Source organism: Thermobia domestica, chromosome 10 (genome assembly GCF_964235325.1).
Source record: "Thermobia domestica chromosome 10, izTheDome1.hap1.1, whole genome shotgun sequence".
In the NCBI taxonomy this organism is placed as follows: Eukaryota; Metazoa; Arthropoda; class Insecta; order Zygentoma; family Lepismatidae; genus Thermobia; species Thermobia domestica.
The window spans coordinates 109,125,392-109,143,253 of NC_137463.1; the positions used below are offsets into that span (position 1 = coordinate 109,125,392).

At 31.9% G+C, this 17,862-nt stretch overlaps 1 protein-coding gene across 1 annotated transcript in view; it reads left to right on the top strand.

The window, feature by feature from the left end:
* Positions 1 to 783: 783 nt before the first annotated feature.
* The window catches only part of LOC145662050 (uncharacterized), a 92,392-nt gene continuing 75,313 nt past the window's right edge, over positions 784 to 17,862 (top strand). Inside the window, exon 1 of the mRNA XM_081727382.1 lies at positions 784 to 884. Within this exon, the coding sequence (XP_081583508.1) occupies positions 803 to 884 (82 nt within the window). The 5' untranslated portion in view covers positions 784 to 802. The remainder of the gene's footprint in view (positions 885 to 17,862) is intronic.

Sequence of the window (17,862 nt, forward strand, 5' to 3'; positions counted from 1 at the left end):
TTTACTACGTGAAATATGCAGTATAACACTGCTTGTGAGAGACTATTAGTTAGTTGTTTGTTCACCTAGGACTGACAGCATTTATTTGAACTTTGTTAGGGAGTGTTGTTGAAGATCTCTAGATGTTGAAATATTAAAATTAGATCCTGTAATTTTAATTTAAGTTTCACTGTGTTATACATAGAACTACTTTTTTCAAATAACTTGACACTTTCCTTATGATGGTGGTTGGATATTATCACATTGAAGACTATGGAAACTATAAACACTATAGTGTTAATTTCGTAAAGATGACGAGTCTTCAACTCTGGTAGCTAACCGTAACTTATTTTTGCATATTATGCTCTGTACTAAAATAAACAAAGTGAATCAATTATCAGTATTGTGCTAGTATTAGGTGGGCTTGAGCTGAGTGGGGATTAGATATTTGTGTAATAAGAAGTATTATGGAATGAATAACATATTAGTTCTTATCACGAAACTTCTAGGAATATTGTATTCCGAATACATTTACAAACACGATTTAGAGTCCCTTTTTTCACTCATTCCAATTGATAGAAAGGAGGCGTTTCACAATTGAAGTAATTGAGGATAAATTCTCAAAACAAACAAACAAAAAAAAAACAAACAAACAAAAAAAAAACAAAGAAAAGAAAAAAGCACGAAAAACAGAAATGTGATTCATGAGTAAGAAATAGATAAAAAGTCGAGATAAGGTTGCGATTTCAAGGATTTATAAACACTGATATTAACTTCATTGATAATATTGATAGTTACGTAAAGTCTACAGGGGAAGGACGAAATGGTGTACGCTCACAAAACTTTAATTTCATTTATTCTGATAATCTTAATTCTTCAGGGTGTGTCAACTATACCTGATGCTGGTAAATATGTTTAACTTTGTCTTTACATTTACTTTGCTTGTTTCCGCCTATACAGCTGTAGTGAATTGTGTTTGTATATACTACGAATATACTAAAACGAGCGAATACTGAAAGTGCTTTCTTACAGTAGACCAATAATATATTACAGTGATTGCTGCACTTATATCAATACAGATTGTATCTTTTTCCACATATATGTTAAATTTCTTATTGGTCGGTTTACATTTGATGGTGTTCAACATTTAACCAAATGAGACAAAGTAATTTCTAGAGTATAGTTGCTTCTAGTTGCCGAAAGTGAAGTCTATTCACTTAAAGCAACAAATATTCTAAAATGAATATTAATTTATGTTATTTATAGCAATTGTAGAAATCATGACTCTTGTTTAGGGCAAAGATAAGAGAGAAGAAAATACAGTAATCAGGAAAAATTATTGAATTCGAGTTTCCAAATATTTACTACGTGCTGAGAAAGTAAACTTTGAATTTCTTTTCGTTTGTTCGTTCGTTCGGTTCCTCTGACCTATGTATATCAATTAGATGCCAAACTGTTCCACATATCCAGATTAAATCTTTCACTTAAAACTTTTATCAAATTCTTTACAGGGAGCGAATAATTAAGTCTTTTATAATATTCTCTACGGGAAATGATTCGAATTTTCCTCCAATAACCAGAAATAAGGGAAGTTTACGGGAGTTAACAATTTTCTCGAAAACAACTCTTCGATTTTGTTTATATTTCACAAATAAATATTACATTAATAACACTAGCATGTAGTATAGACTACTTCTCCTGAAAACAATTTGATGGATTAGATTCTATCCTAGGTTTCTGGTCGTTTTTCTAGAAAAGATCTTCTTAGGATACTTTATTCATATTACAAAAATAAATATTTCATAACACCTTGTAGTATGACCTTGAATTAATGCTACAAAACCAATACACATCCAACAAGAAAATGAATTCTAACGGGCACAATGGCAACGTTTCGACTTCTTGGAAAAGGATAAAGATTATGGGACAAGAAAGTATGAAGGACTGAAATAAGAAAGAACAGTAGAAGGAAACAACGAGAAATCAATACATAACTAGGGAAAAAGATGAAATTACAACTTATTGACTTTGCAAAAAAGCACAATAAAATTTACATGAGTTACTGGAGTTTCCCATATGCTGTAACATTGAAACTTCTTCTCTCATAAAACAATATTTTTCAATTGAAGCCAATTAGTAAATCCTAATTTAAGATTCTGTTATTTGAATCGTAGAAGGAGTTCAACTAAATTAAACTGCCAATATGCTGCTTAGTTTAAGTTTTACACAACCTTATTCTGAAGTTAGAGTTATAATCTACTCCAGAGCCTACAAGGTTTATATCAAAAGAAATAAAAGTGTTTCCACAGCCAAATAATTGGAAATCTTGAAAGATAATTATCAACATTGTTTCTAAATTAACAAATGAGTGTTAAATATTGTCCAGAAAAATACAGATATATAACTATTTCTGAAAAATATTACGTTTCCAACTAGAGCCTATCATGTTCTTAACGCAGTTGATAAAGAATATTATGTTTTTACCAGGTATATTTTGAATTTTGTGGTTTAAATGTGTCATAGGTATTACAATTTCATGTTTAGTATCGAGTCACTTCATACTATGAACAACTATATGAGAGCATTTGGTTTGCTCGCAGATTACCTGGACTTTAGTTATACAATTTGTAAAGTTATCGCAGTTGGCCTTCCTGAACTTCTTCTATCATCGAAGAGAGAAGAATAAATTTTCGGAAGCAAATTTACAGAATAATGTTTACTTTCGTGTGGAAGAGCAGAAGAGTATGAAATTAATAGGTCCTCAACCTAGTTAGTAGTGTACAAATATATTGAAACAAAATTTCAATTTGACCATATATTACAAATAAATTTTCGCTATTAAAAATACATCCCCCCAAAACATTCTAGTAGAAAGCAAACGGAAGCCTGATTTTTGGTAGTTGATATCACGACGATCTAAATGTAAAGTATCTAGTAAAGTGATTGAAGTGTAATTTCACTTTAAACAATATTATTTAGGGCAGTACTTACATATATAGCATATACGACATAGCGCACATGTTTTTAGAGAAAGATATTAACTTATTAGAATTTTATATCTTTTGACTATAAAAATACATATCTAACTATATTTAAATTTAATCTACAAATTATATATAATTTTATTCTATTTCGTAGTGATTCCAAGCTAAAGTTTCTACTCTATCCTGTAATATATATCTTATATCATCTAAAGAATCTATTGCTAACTTATTGATAGTTATGGTATAAGTTTTATGCTTATGAATTCGAATGGTTTATACCTTTATATGTTTTATTGTTTTTGAACATACATTTCTTATAATAATCAAATTTAATTTCTTTTGCTACTACTGGTTTATTCAGCCCCTTTGCATTTTCTTTCCTCTATTCTCTATTTTAAAGGTGTACATTTTTGATTTAAATGCAACAAATTAAAATTGTCTTCCCCTTATTCTTATCTTTAATCTTATCCAGCACTTTCTTATACTTGAGTTGTATTTTACAGATATTAATTCGTTTACGTGTGTCGAATTGAGCAACCATTTCTTTTAAATATTTGTGGAAATAATTTATCTCAATTTCGTATATAAAACTATTAGTATCCAGGTAACATATTACTGTATTTTTCCATACTTTGATTTCCTAATATTTTAGTGAAAATCATACAATAACTACAATAGTTTTGATAATTCTAATATACTCATTCCTACATATATTGACTTATTAAATGATAGGTTTTCTTTTTCATATGTATAGCACAAGGTTTCCTTTAAATATCGTTCAATAATCAAAACTAGGTTTTGCATTTAATTTTTTTTTACTCTTTTAGTATCACATTCTAATTCAATAGGTTGAATATTTTCCATTTTCTTTCGAAACACTGAGTTAGTCATGAGCTTATAAAAGTCTTTCTAACTCATTTTTAGGCGTTACCATCATCTCCGTATTTATATATTTTTAACTAATCTGATTGCTTAAACTCTAATATTCTAAGAACATTCTTTAATGACAGTCCAAGTTTCATATATAATATTAAGTTTCTATACTTTGTTAAAAAGTGTTGTGATATTAAATGATTTCATTCCCGTGGATAAATGTTTTCTTGAACTAATGGCAAATTTGAGTGCTTGTTATGTAAATGTATAGGTTATTTTATATCTAGTTCTATTATGTAACCTGTTTCAGAATCGTTTGAAATATTCAATATATAGATGTAATTTTTAAACTATTTAAAGTCTGTTGAAGGCATTTATGACTCTTAGCCCAACCACATAATTTATTCTCGTGTAGATATGTCAAATATATTGAACACTCATATTAATTGTAATCATGCATATATTTGTTATCTGATTTTACATAACTTTTAGTACATTGCTAGATTCCACCTCTCATACCCTTTTCTATTAAAATATATGTTATCATAAGCAGTAACATTTCTAATTTAATTTTTGTTAGTTTTAACACTGAATCTTATGATATAAACCTGAGCTGTATAATACCATGCGGGATCTAAACCATAAGCTTTTAAATTTCTCTAAAAATTTCAACTATAACTGCTAATTGAAGAACATTTGTTTTGTTGTACTGTTCAGTATACTCTCTTGAAGAACCTGTTTCATTATCTAGAGTGAAATTTAGAAACGGATTATCAGGAAAAGAAATAAATATTTTATAACATAATTATCATTTAACAAGTTTGTAGAGAATTCAATCTAAAGATATATATATATATATATATATATATATATATATATATATATATATATATATATATATATTATTATTATTATTTGCAATTATCAATTAATTATATTTGTATCATAGACTAGCTCTTTAATAAAGAAGTGTGAATCATAACCAGTATAGTTGTGAAGAAATATTTAAACAAAATTAGGAATTTTATGCTTTAAATTACATTGCGACCTTCACATTAAACTTCCAGTTAAATGATCTTTTACTTTCATTTTAGCTATATTTATCTTATATAGACATTTCCTTAACTAATCTTTCTATTCCTTCAAATTATTTCCTATATCATCTTTACCTTTGAAGAATTGTGTTTTATTCTTTAATGTGTTTATTTGTTTCCTAATTGATGGTGGTAAAACATTCAAATTTCTCTCACATATATGACAAATATCGTAACTGTTACATATTGAATCCACCTCTTCAGTTGACATACTCTTTATTTCTATTGCTTCTTCTTGTAACATTCTAAGAAATATTTTCTCAGCATTCAAACTAATATAATTAACAAGATTTTTATAATTACCATTTGAATATTTAATATAATAACAAACTCATTGGAACATGATTTTGATATTTTGTAGTTTTAGAACACAAAATTTCATTGGATCATGATTTCGATATTTAGTAGTTTTAGAACAATTATACACAATTATCATTTTACATAACAAGCATTCAAAATCAATGTATATTGCAAATGAAACGCTTAATGATTCTAGTTTTGGAGCTCAATTTGTTTGTCGTATGGTTTAGGAGTTCTATTGTAACAGCCTCATGATCCTTACAATATTGTTCATGTTTTTGTAACTGCTTCTCATTTCTAAAATGTCTTGTTAACCGTCCATTACAAATTTATAATTTCTATTGATGACTCATAATCTGATTTCTTGTTAACTTTGATAAATCCTTTATCCAATAAAAATAACCACTTTTTATCTTATACATGTAATAAATTAACACGTTTTCTTACTTGTTGTGTGTGATTTGAAGTAGACAAATATTAAATTTCTCGTTATAGCCATACACATTAATGGAAATATTACTTCCTTTTTAAAACTTTACTATTCTTTTAGTTGTACAAGAAATTCAATACTATCGCAATATTTTTTCCAAGTCAATAACTATCTTTCTATACTACGGAGCTCTTTGTCGATGTTACTGTACTGGTTCTAAATAGCTTGCAATAGCAAACAAGGAACACTTGATTATCCCTAACGTTAATCACTGCCTTTTTTTATCACATCTTAATTAAAGTTTCATATATTAAATTTTTTTTTCAGACGAAGACAATAACTAGAAATGAAGTTTCCTGTTTTTATAAAATTTTTGATAATTTTTACATCTGATAAAGACATAATTCTGAATTATTTATAAATATTTAAATAAACTAGAATGAAGTGAAGAATATTAGGAAACATTTTGGAACAAACAATAATTGTTTTAACAAAATGTCAGAAAGAAGAGTAAAATAAATCACTAGAGACTAAGAGACTTGAACTTATGATAATTGAACAACGAAGTGAACTAACGTCAAAAACTAACCAACTAGCTACTTGCTAAAAGTTTGCGAAGAAAATACTAACACCAATTGCCTTACCACTTCGCATATTTTGTAGCTTATTTCTAGTAATTCCTTTGTTTACAGGTACAATGATCAATAACTATGCATATTAAGACTCTTCAATATGTATATTAACTAACATTATGAGATATTCTAATTTCTAATAAAGCATAAATTGTATTTCTAGTAAAGCATAAAATTCCCTCTCTTTATAAACACTTTCTCTTTATAAGTTAGAATTTGGAGGCGAAAGCTTCGGAGATTTCTTTTTTTAATTCTAGTTTGCTTACATTTTATTTTTTACAGGATCTTTTTTGAAAATAGTGAATATTTAATGAATGATGAATATTTGATCGTTAAGTTTCAATGTATCATTGTGCTACTAATAATTCATTTACAATCTTGCATTTTTGCATGATAATTTTGAATTGCCGGAAAAAGTAATAATGACTCCTTATGTCCATTTTTACTTTTGAGTAATGACAGGAGAGAAGAAAGTATGGTGATCATGAGGAAACGTGAATTAGATATTTCAGCGAATTTACATGTTTCATAGCAACTACATGTCAAAAAACTGAATTTTTTTATATATGTCTGTCCGGATGTCGAAATATTTATTCTCCTACAGACCATACCAACAATGTAACAAGACCCAATTTAAGACTTAAAGTGTTGCATGAGATGCCGTAGGAGTGATTTTTGGAATTTGTTCCTGCACCATAAAAGAAGAGTAGTCTACTGAAGAGTGAAAATCAAAATTCGCAATATTTTGAAAACAAATACAATGGTTTTTCCCTATAAATCTATGTTCCAATAATATCTCTTTAATATGGTATAAGTCATTTCTCTAAGAGATATTCCAGAAAGAGTAGTTCATTTTTAGTATATTTTTTTAAATTTTAGACGTGTTTCTCAGGAAAGATTAGGAAGATTTTATTTGCATTTCTTACATAAATATTCAATTAGTAGTCTGACAATGTGGTACATCTAATTTCTTGCCAAAGGTCGTAAAATGGTAATTTATTTGTTAGGGGGAAGGTGTTTTTGGACGATTTTCTGACGATGCAAGGGAAAGCTGCATGGGTGGTCAGAAATATGCGGACATGGACTGTATAATTTAAGATACCTCTCTCTCACGACAATAGCCTAATTCTGGTTCTTTTGCTTCTCCACAAAGACTAACAACAGGACTATTATGGAAAGCACCAGTTGTCAGTTGAATGCTCTGATGATGTGTAGTGTTAGGCTTTCTTTTTAATAAAGATACGCGAAAAGACATATGCAGTTTGAAAGCACTCAAAGCAAGTTCATAGTTCGGAGACATGAGTACTTATGATTCTGAATGAGTTATGTCCGCCTTAAGTCAAGATCGATGATCAAACCCAGAAACTGCACCTTGTCAACAAATGCGACACGTGTTAACAAAGCAATTCGATAGCAGGAATAAGTGCAAACATGGAAATTTCTAGCCAGAAAACCGACATTTTGTCTCACTCTACCAGTGAACAGCACGATTTAAAGTAAATTCAAGCTGTCGAGTAATACCGGGAAGGTATCTGGAATGGCTACAAATATCTAGATCTTTAACGTAGATCAGGCAAGTCACAGAAGCTTGTATGGAGAAAGAATATTGTTAACGGGGACAGTGTGACATTGAAAACATAGCCTTGAGGGGCATCGTCTTCCTGTAGAAATCACCCTGAAACATTACTGCTCATACGTACCTTGAAATAATGTCCATCCAACAAGCTGTTTATAAATGTTGCTATGTGGCCATCAAGACCACAATCATAGTTGTTTCAAGGTTCCGCTGGGCCAAGCTGTGTCAAAAGCCTTTTATAAATCAAAAAGTACAGCAACGAGGTGCTGACAATGGAAGAAGGCTTCTTGAACCTGACTTTCAAGTTACCAATATTGATTGTAGTGGATCGGAAGGATAGAAAGCCGCACTGAAATTTGCTCAACAGAGAGTTTGATTCTAGACACCTAATGAGACACTTGTTTAATATACTCTTAAGAAACTTATCGACACAGCTCCTAAGAGCAATGGGACTTACCAAGTGGGTTTTATTGCCACTTACTCTGATTTCAAGATTCTAAGCACCAAGGTCTCACTGAGGTGGGAACGTCTGCCCCTACCAGACACGATAAAACAGTGGCAATAACGCAAACTGTGAATAGCTCGAGTTGTGCAACATATCGTAAGATATATGATCAATCACTGAAGAAATGGTTACATATATGGCGTTGTTTACATTATTAATCTCGGGCACATGTTATACAATCTGAACTTTCGTTTTGTATTGGCGGTGTAGCTAAAAACTTACGTTTACTTTTAAAATAAAATTTATCACGCTCTTGTAAGCTTTGTATGTAGAGACAGACGTATCGTTTTTTAGAAAAGTCAGTGATATTATGATACAAAACGAACAAAAGTGGACATTACATTCATACTCACAGTGTAAAAAATTAAGAGCAATTTATTTCTCAAAAAATTGAAAATTTGAACTCGTGAGCAAAATTGAGTGCCTTATCAGCTCTGGGGTTAAAGCACTTTGCAGCAACGAAATTTGTATATATATTCATTCCATTTAACAGAACAATTAAATTTTCACAGATTCGACACTGATTCACTTTTCACCAAGTCGAGACAATACTTTTCTCTCATATTAGAAACCAAACTGGTAAATATACTCTAGCAAAATATTTATCTGCATCAAATGATTTCTCTAGACAATATAAATAAGTTCACACAAAGTCAACACCTTCTTAAATCGCTGTGTATATCTCAGAAAAATGTTTCACATTTAATGAAAATTCATTTGGAATTGCTTGCAAAATATTGAAATTTAAAATACATGATATGAAGATTTCTACAAACACTTCTAAACGAGTATTGTCAAAGTCGCTTACTTATGTGAAAATATGTTTATACAAGGTTTTATAATAACAGCTGTCCTTCTGAAGTTAGAACTTACAATTAACCAATAACTCTTTTCCTCGTATTACAACTCAAGCAAATTGATTTTTGCCATAGATGCTTCTAAATAGGGTTTCCACAAAGTGTTAGGGCTGAATTAAATATGTATTTGATACGATCCAGTGCAACAATTTTCTACATACTTAATGCATTTTTCACTTCCAATTTCCAGCTTAAATCTATTTATTAGCGGCGTGACGTGAGTAGTGTAAGGAATTACTGGTCATTACTCACAAAAATATTTATTTTTAGGCTAATCACAGACCACAATAGCAGCAACCATTAACTAACATCTACATGCAAATTTATCTCTTCGATGTAGACTATTTGTACTGTAATTCCAGGTGTCGATTCTTTACCGAGATAGATTACAGTGTCAACAAGTGTCGTTCACTATTCCTTGTCACATCAGAAACAAGCTATCGTATTGAGCGATTCTGTCTGTCACTCCAAACAGTCGACAAACATGCACAAGAAAGGTGTGGAGGCTGTCGTACCGCTTTGAAAGCAAGTAAGGTTGTTACAGTTCAGCTGATCAGAAATTGGGCTCTTGAGTAGGCGTCATGTTTTGACTGACGACAGATCAATTATATGATAGAAGAAGATAATATAGATGAAATGATGTAGAAGTCAATATCCTCTACGAAGTATGTTGTTACAATTCTTCTTGTCGGTAACAACACTCTTGATTGACTCTCGTATTTATCCAATCAAGAAGAGCAAACGAATATATTATTTTTATTAACATTCTTTTGAAATATTGTTGTGAGTTATTTAAACTACTATAAAGTTAAGTATTTTTGTGTTATCGCTGGCAACCATGGTCCCTAAATGCCATATGTTAGCTGTTTCACATACCTTAACGCAAGTTTTCAGTAAATTTTGTAAAATTCAGTATTGCTGGTTTAAAGTTATAAATATTAATCGCACTCGGTTTTTTTAAACGGACATTTTTAAAAATGCTTTTCAAAGTTAAAACTCGCCTAAAACCCTTCCTTTTTGATGGAAAACGAGATTTCATTAAATTTTATGCTAATACGTGAAAACCGGTTATGTATAGTTTATAACGTACTACGAGCCTGGACAAAATAAAAACCAAATTTCGGTACTATTTTACATTTTCTTGATCCTTATACTGAGGTGATGGTCGTCTGAATATTAGTAGGTCATACATTTTTTTGAATCTTTTCTATTCTGCATATCTTGTTTCTTGTTTCATTTGTCTTGAACCTGAGCTAAGGACATTTGAAAGCAACTCTGGCTTTTTTAAAATTGGGCTTACAGAACAGACTTGGTAAGGAAGAACTAAAGAATATATATAAAAGTAGAGATGCAAAATAGCCGGCTTTTTTGAATCGATGGTTTTTTTCACATAAAAAGCCGGCTTTTTTGGGAAAAAAACGAGAATTTTGGAAATTTTGGCTTTTTTCAACTTCATGATTTTTCTATCTAAATAGCTTTCTTATAGTATATTCTATAGTTAGATAAGAATTCCATGACCTGAATGTGATATTTCGCTCTGAAATTCACCATCAAGATGGATGGAGCACATGTTTTACGACTTAAAGCTAACATGAAGAATGTAGTATTTGAGGGTAATTTTAGAGGCTATTTAACTTTATTTTAACTTTTGAGTTATCGACATCTTTTTTCTTCTCTAGTTTGTCATCCGTGTTTCATTTCTAAGAGCTTTTAGTACTCTAGCTTCTAGCGCAAAAGTTAAACTTGCCTGTTTTTCTATTTATCCGTCAAAGCGTACATTTTTCAATATATCCGTCAAACCGTACTTCCACATTTCTGTTATACTGTAGCTGTGAAGTGATTTAGCAATAATTTTCCGGACACAACCTTGAATACCAATTAATACAAATAATCAGTAGCGGATTTAGAAAAGTACTTTAGGAGGGTTTTTTCTGATTGTTTCGTTTCCTAAAAAGTCCTAACTTTATTTGGGAAGTGCTTGAAGTTTATGAGTACAGGCATAACTAATATTTCGTTTCGTTTATATGTTTAGCAATAATCTTCCGGATACAACTTTAAAAATCATTTTATACTGAGAATCAGTGGCGGATTTAGAAAAGTATTTTGGGAAGGGTTTCTTACTAATGTTTAGTTTTTTAAAACATTCGTAATTTTTATTTGACGGGATCTTAAAGTTTATGAGTAAAGGCATAAATAATAGATATTTCGTTTGTTGCAGACATTCCGTAACTTTGGGGAACGGGCTTCAGTCCGAAAGACCGCCCCCCTAATCTTCGCAAAACCGTCACTGCTGGTAATTAGTAATAATAACGATTTAAAAACAATAAAAAAGGAAGTCGCCCAACTCACAGTACACGCACTATTTCTACATTCACAGATGGAATGAAGAAAAGCTTTGTCAGAATGGTCGAATGCTGGTTGAATCCCGGACTTCCCGATAGAAGCGCAAAAGCTAATCACTCAGTCATGTTTGTTGTGCAGTTGTATTTAGCTTAACTTAAATATATTCCGTAGTCTTTTTTTTGGGGGGGAGTTCCGTAATGATATGTTGAATCCCTCTTGTTAAAAATTCGGAAAACTTGAGGATTGGGTAAACTGTGATGGTGGTTCTATAAAACTTAACTGTAGAATTTCAAGAATATACAGAACCAAAAGCTCTAGATGTGCAGCCTTTAAGTGTATCATATAAATCTAAGTATTTCTCTTATGTTTTATTTTAATTTTATTTTGTTTCAAAAAGAGGGTATGGAATATTTTGAAGTAAAAATACTACATACTATTTTGCTAGTTATTTGTGTATTCTTTAAAAAGAAGTGTTTACTTTTAGGGTTGACTGGTTTACACCAACTTTTTTTTTTTTTAATAACTGGTTTAAACCACAAAAATAAAAAGAAAGAAAAATGCGAATCGTGTGAACTCCATGGTACGTTTCCAGATATCAAACCACCTGCAATAGTTTTATTTCCCTTTCACCTTTTAATCAAGGTGTCCCATGTTCAATTCTCGGTCGAACCACAAACCTTCTTTCATGCGTAACCCAAGTAGCGGTTCGGATGTCAGTTTAAGCGAAAGTCTTCTCCTTGATAACCTCGGTATTTCGTAAGGATGTTAAGCCTAAATATACGAAACAAACCAAATTGTATATTTCTGCATGCCTAAATGCGTGTTGTTTTATAAAGAAGCCAATATTGCTTAAATATATTGATAGAAATTGGCAAAATTTATCGATTGCCTACGTAGCTTCCAACATTAGCTTGGATTGGACTTTCAATATCTACGTACCGGTACTAAATTTGTAATTTAATACCTCAGTTTTAGCGTACTGATTATGGTACGTTGACCTTTAAATTTTACATGCAAAGCAATAACCGGATTTTCCCGTTATTGTCTTACATTTCAAGTAATGACGGGATTTTCCCAATGGCTAGGGCGGGAGATTCTCAACTTAAGAAATTTACTGACCGCACTTCTTTAAACTTATGGGAGTTCTTCCGGCATAACCCCGCTGTTGCATAATAACATCAAGGCGAAACAAACTTATTTCTGTGAATATGTAATATAAATACATAAAGCAAAAAATCTAACGAGGAAGGTCCATAAACCGTGAGAGTTGAATTTTGATGAAAATTTGTGAAAAGATTCAGATAGAGATGCTAAGTAACGTAGTAATAGTCACACGATGCGCAAACGCCTCGTTGAGCTGCTACACCGACGCCATCTTGAAATCCAGTAGGCAATGTCCAAGAATACCCTTTTGGCACAAAAATGAAAGACCTTTTGATAGATTTTACTTCAGTATTGTAAACCAAGGTAAAGTATCTATATGTGGGAGTATTTCCAGTGCATGATCGCCATCTTGAAGGGCGCCATATTGAATCGCAGTCAAATATGATAAATGACAAGGGTACATGTGGGGTATCAAATAACACTGGAATTTTCTTCTGAATCCATTTCCATAACCAAAGTTTACATATCTGTTTTCATTTCAGAGTTAAGAGCTTTCTAGCTCACAGGACGATATAAAAACTGAGCAAGTAACATTTGTTATGAAACACGGTCGTGCGAGCACTTGCAATACCTTTAACTAATGCAGTACAATAGCCACTATACCAATCAGATCTTGAAACTAGTAAGAGAAATCATTAATTAAATTGAAATGCCTGTAGTGAAAAATGGAATAGCAGCACTGTAACAAATTATACCTATTTCAAAGTGTGCTCTATATATGAGTCTGTGCGTGTTAAGATTATGCATAGCATTTAATTGCTGTAATATAAGCTACGTGCAACGGCACATATGACTTTACAAGAATATGTCTTGAAGTTATTAGACAATTAATAGAAAGATAATATAAACTGGTGCACATAAGCAAATATGAACCTACTAACCTTTTGCTCTTCAGTTGTGATGATGGAGATCAAAAACGAAGTGATTAGCACACAGCGACATGGAGCAGTGCAAACACTGAACAAATGCACTTTCGTCACAATCTTCATGACCACAGACACTATTTTCTACTCGTCTCCAGAACATTTGTAAATGAACTAACTATTGCTCCTGTTACGTACCCACATTTCTGCCATGCATATGCAAGCATGTCCTTTAGGACTGGCGCATAAAATTGATGATACACAACAGAATTCATTTTCTTTACGAAAATTCTGACATATAACTTGTACACCGAACAAGTGAACACCTGCTACAGTTAGTTATTTATCACAGTTTTGATATGAAAAGTCTTGCCCTTATTATAAGCAAGTGTTTTATCGTTAAAGGTGGAAAGATGCAGATATTTAATTATTTAATATTGAAGGAAAAAGCAAGAAAGAGACTTGTTTTATGGATTGCAACTTGGTTTTGAATCTTAATCTTTATTGCCATCTATTCTTAGCAGGTGTGTATGCATTCTCTTATCACTAATAGCAGAACAGACACAAGAACAGTGAATTCTAAGTTTCCAGGTGTATCTTCTAAAAATTGGCTGTGAACTGATAATTTAAATACCCTTCATTGTCCAATGCGGCAGCAATAAATAGATTGTATTTAGACAAACTGGCAATAAATACATTAAAGTATTTTAACTTCGTAATATGCACGGTAAATTATAGGTTGTCAAGTATGAGTCAAGTATGAGTGCAAAAGAATGCAATATTCTGCAACAATGAACGTCTTTGCGTAAGGTTTCAAGATTGGAGAAGAAAACACAATATAATGGACCATGTAAAATTGCCTAAAATAGATTGTTGGTTAGATTCAGTTCAACGTCCCACACTTATGTCTGCTACGCTAAAGGAGACGTGGACCTACTGATTATAGTGGAATCCGAACCATTTTGGTCGTTCAACTAATATGCACCAGTTTATATCATTTTTTCTAATATATATCCGAACAATCCCTTTGGTATTCTCTGCTCGTCAGCACTATTCGGCATGTGTTTTATCGACCAGCAATCTATTCCATCGCACTTTGAAATAGTTATAACTTGTAGCATGCTGCTATTCCATTTTTCATTTCAGGCATTTCAATTTAATTAACGATTTATCTTACTAGTCTCAAGATTTGATTGGTATAGTGGCTTTTGTACTGCATTAACTACTGCATTAGTTAAAATCCTGCAAGAGCTCGCACGACCGTGTTTCATAACACAAGTCTAACTCGCACAGTTTTTATATGTTCCTGTGGGTAAGAGAGCTCTTAACTCTGAAGTGAAAACAGATATGTAAACTTTGGTTATGGAAATGGATTCAGGAGAAAATTCCAGTTCTATTTGATATCCCACATGTCCCCCTTGCCATTTATCATATTTGACGGCGATTCAATATGGCGCCTTTCAAAATGGCGATCATGCACTGGAAGTACTACCACATATAGATATTCTACCTTGGTTTACAATACTGAAGTCAGATCTATCAAAAGGTTTTTCATTTTTGTGCCAAAAGGGTATTCTTGGACATTGCCTACTGAATTTCAAGATGGCGTCGGTATAGCAGCTCAACGAAGCATTTGCGCATCGAGTGACTATTACTACGTTACTTAGCATCTCTATCTGAATCTTTTCACAAATTTTCATCAAAATTCAACTCTCACGGTTTATGGACCTTCCTCGTAAGTCAAAAAAGCCTGGTTTAAACCAAAAAAGCCTGGTTTAAACACCCCCCAAAAAACGGGTTTTTGGCATTTTCAAAAACAACCACGGTTCTTGCCAACTCTGCTTACTTTTGTATATAGGAGGTTAAAAAATTCTTATTATATACATTGGTTAATCCTGTGGAATTCATAATGTAAATATGTTGAAGAAAAATTGTTTGAAATATTTTTTCGAAATTCATAGTTTATTTTCGATGTTTTATATTATTATCAGCATCAACCACTAATTAAATGATTTTTTGTGTTATAGAGAAGCGATACAAAGTCTGTTTTATCAATTTAAAGCAGTATTTTGAAAAAAGCCCAAAATTTCCGAAGCAAAAAAGCAAAGCAGAAAAAACCGAGTTTTTTCCAAAAAAGCCGGTTTTTTTCCGAGCCCTTGCATCTCTATATAAAAGTATCGATTGCCAAGTATACTTTTTCTGTTACATATGAGGTTCGAAAGGAAAGAAAATATAATATTTTTAGCTTTTATTCCCTGGCCGGCATTTAGTCATCACAGCTATAACCACTTTTTGGAAGAAAGGGGTGAATCCATCTAGATATTCAATTGGATATTCATGGTGGATATTTAATTGAAACAACAATTGAGTAGTATAGTGTCCTTTTTTCACGAGAATTGGAGAAAAGTGCAAATTTCTCACGAGAATTGGTATAATTTCGCCTTATTTCTTACGAAAATTGATACAAATTTCCTTTATTTTCACGAGAATTAATGTATAGTGCAAAAATCTCACGAAAATGAGGCTAAAATCCGCCATTTTGTACCAAAAATTTACCCATGTTCCCAAAATCTCACGAAAATGGATGCAAATTTCCTCTTGAATGTTTTATCATATATTTTAATACAATTTTATATTAATTTATACAATTTATGCTGATTACTTACCGTTTTTCCCCAAGCCTTTAAGAAACTTGTTTCTTGCTTCCTTACTCCTCCTTCAAATGCTGAAAATACCTAAAGGAACTACAGAACATGTTCACACAAGTCTTTTTCGTTAATCTTGAACGCAGTTGGTCTTGGTATTCAAGAAACTAATTCTAAAGAAAGAAGGCACCTATAATGAAATAATGGCATGTCGTAAGATGAGGTAACTAAAGGGGGAAAAGCACAGGAGGAGGGAAAATGGAGTAGTATTTGGTGGAGAATGTCCACATACCATTGGGGCAGGGGGTCCATTGTTCAATGTATAGCAAAGGCTTGTATATGTAACAGATGGTCTTATGTAGGTGTCACATAATTCCATCATTTTGTCAATTAAAGAAAGAAGAAAACTGTCAATTTAATGTGACATATGGGTGTCTGAGAAAGTTTAACTGTTGGAAGTCAGAAAGACATGTCAAATAATTTAGAAAACATGGGAAACTCTGGATAAAGAACAATTGTTAAAAGACATTGCCTGTTTAAGATAGAAGGCGTAGGAGAAAGAGAACCCTTTCATAGGGAGTAACGAAAGGAACATAGACACAGCTGCGCTGTAATTTTGGGTGGTCCAGGGTGATGGAGTTGGGGGAGCGAAGTATACTGCCCATGGAATAAAAGACATTGTTTAATTGATGCTGTGACTTGCAACCTAGGGAAAGATACCGCTCATTATTCTAAGGACAAAGATTTTAAGAATGAGATAGTTACGTGTCACTTTTTAAAAGTTAATGTATTGCTCCCCATAATGAGAGACCGCACGTAGGATTGCATGAGGGGAACTGTGTTGTTATTTTGAGCAAAGAACCAGTTTAAATTAACTTGTGAGATGTTACGCATTTTGTTAAGACCTTGCCACATACGTAGAGGGGGAGAGAAAGAGTGGCCCTTCCTACCTGAGTTCCAAAGAGGAAAAAAGACTGAATGAATTGTGTACGTAAGGGAACTTTCACTTTTGTGCTTTTTGGAAGAAGTCTTCAAACAAGATTTCTTTTTAAGGTATTTCCGCATAAATGATTTTATCCTTTTAAAAACTGGATTATTGAATTAATTATTTATGAATATTAATGAAATGATAATGAATATTAATGAGATGGTAATGAATATTAATGAGGGGGTATTTTATGTATTGATATTGTATTTTCAGTAGCTGAAATGTGATTTTAGCATAGAATATCATGTTTTGGATACTGTATGGGTCTAATGGTGTACGAAACTTAGACGAATGACAAATTGCATGTATTTGTGATTAGTTTGTAAGTGGGTACATGTATGTGTAGCTGATATGTGATTTTAACATAGAATATCATCTTTTGGATACTGTATGGGTCTAATGGTGTACGAAGCTTAGACGAATGACAAATTGCATGTGTATGTGATTAGTTTGTAAGTGGATACATGTATGTGTAGCTGATATGGGGATTTTTAACATAGAATATCATGTTTGGATACTGTATGGGTCTAAGGGTGTACGAAGCTTAGACGAATGACAAATTGCATGTATATATGATTAGTTTGTAAGTGGGTACATGTATGTGTAGCTGATATGGGATTTTTAACATA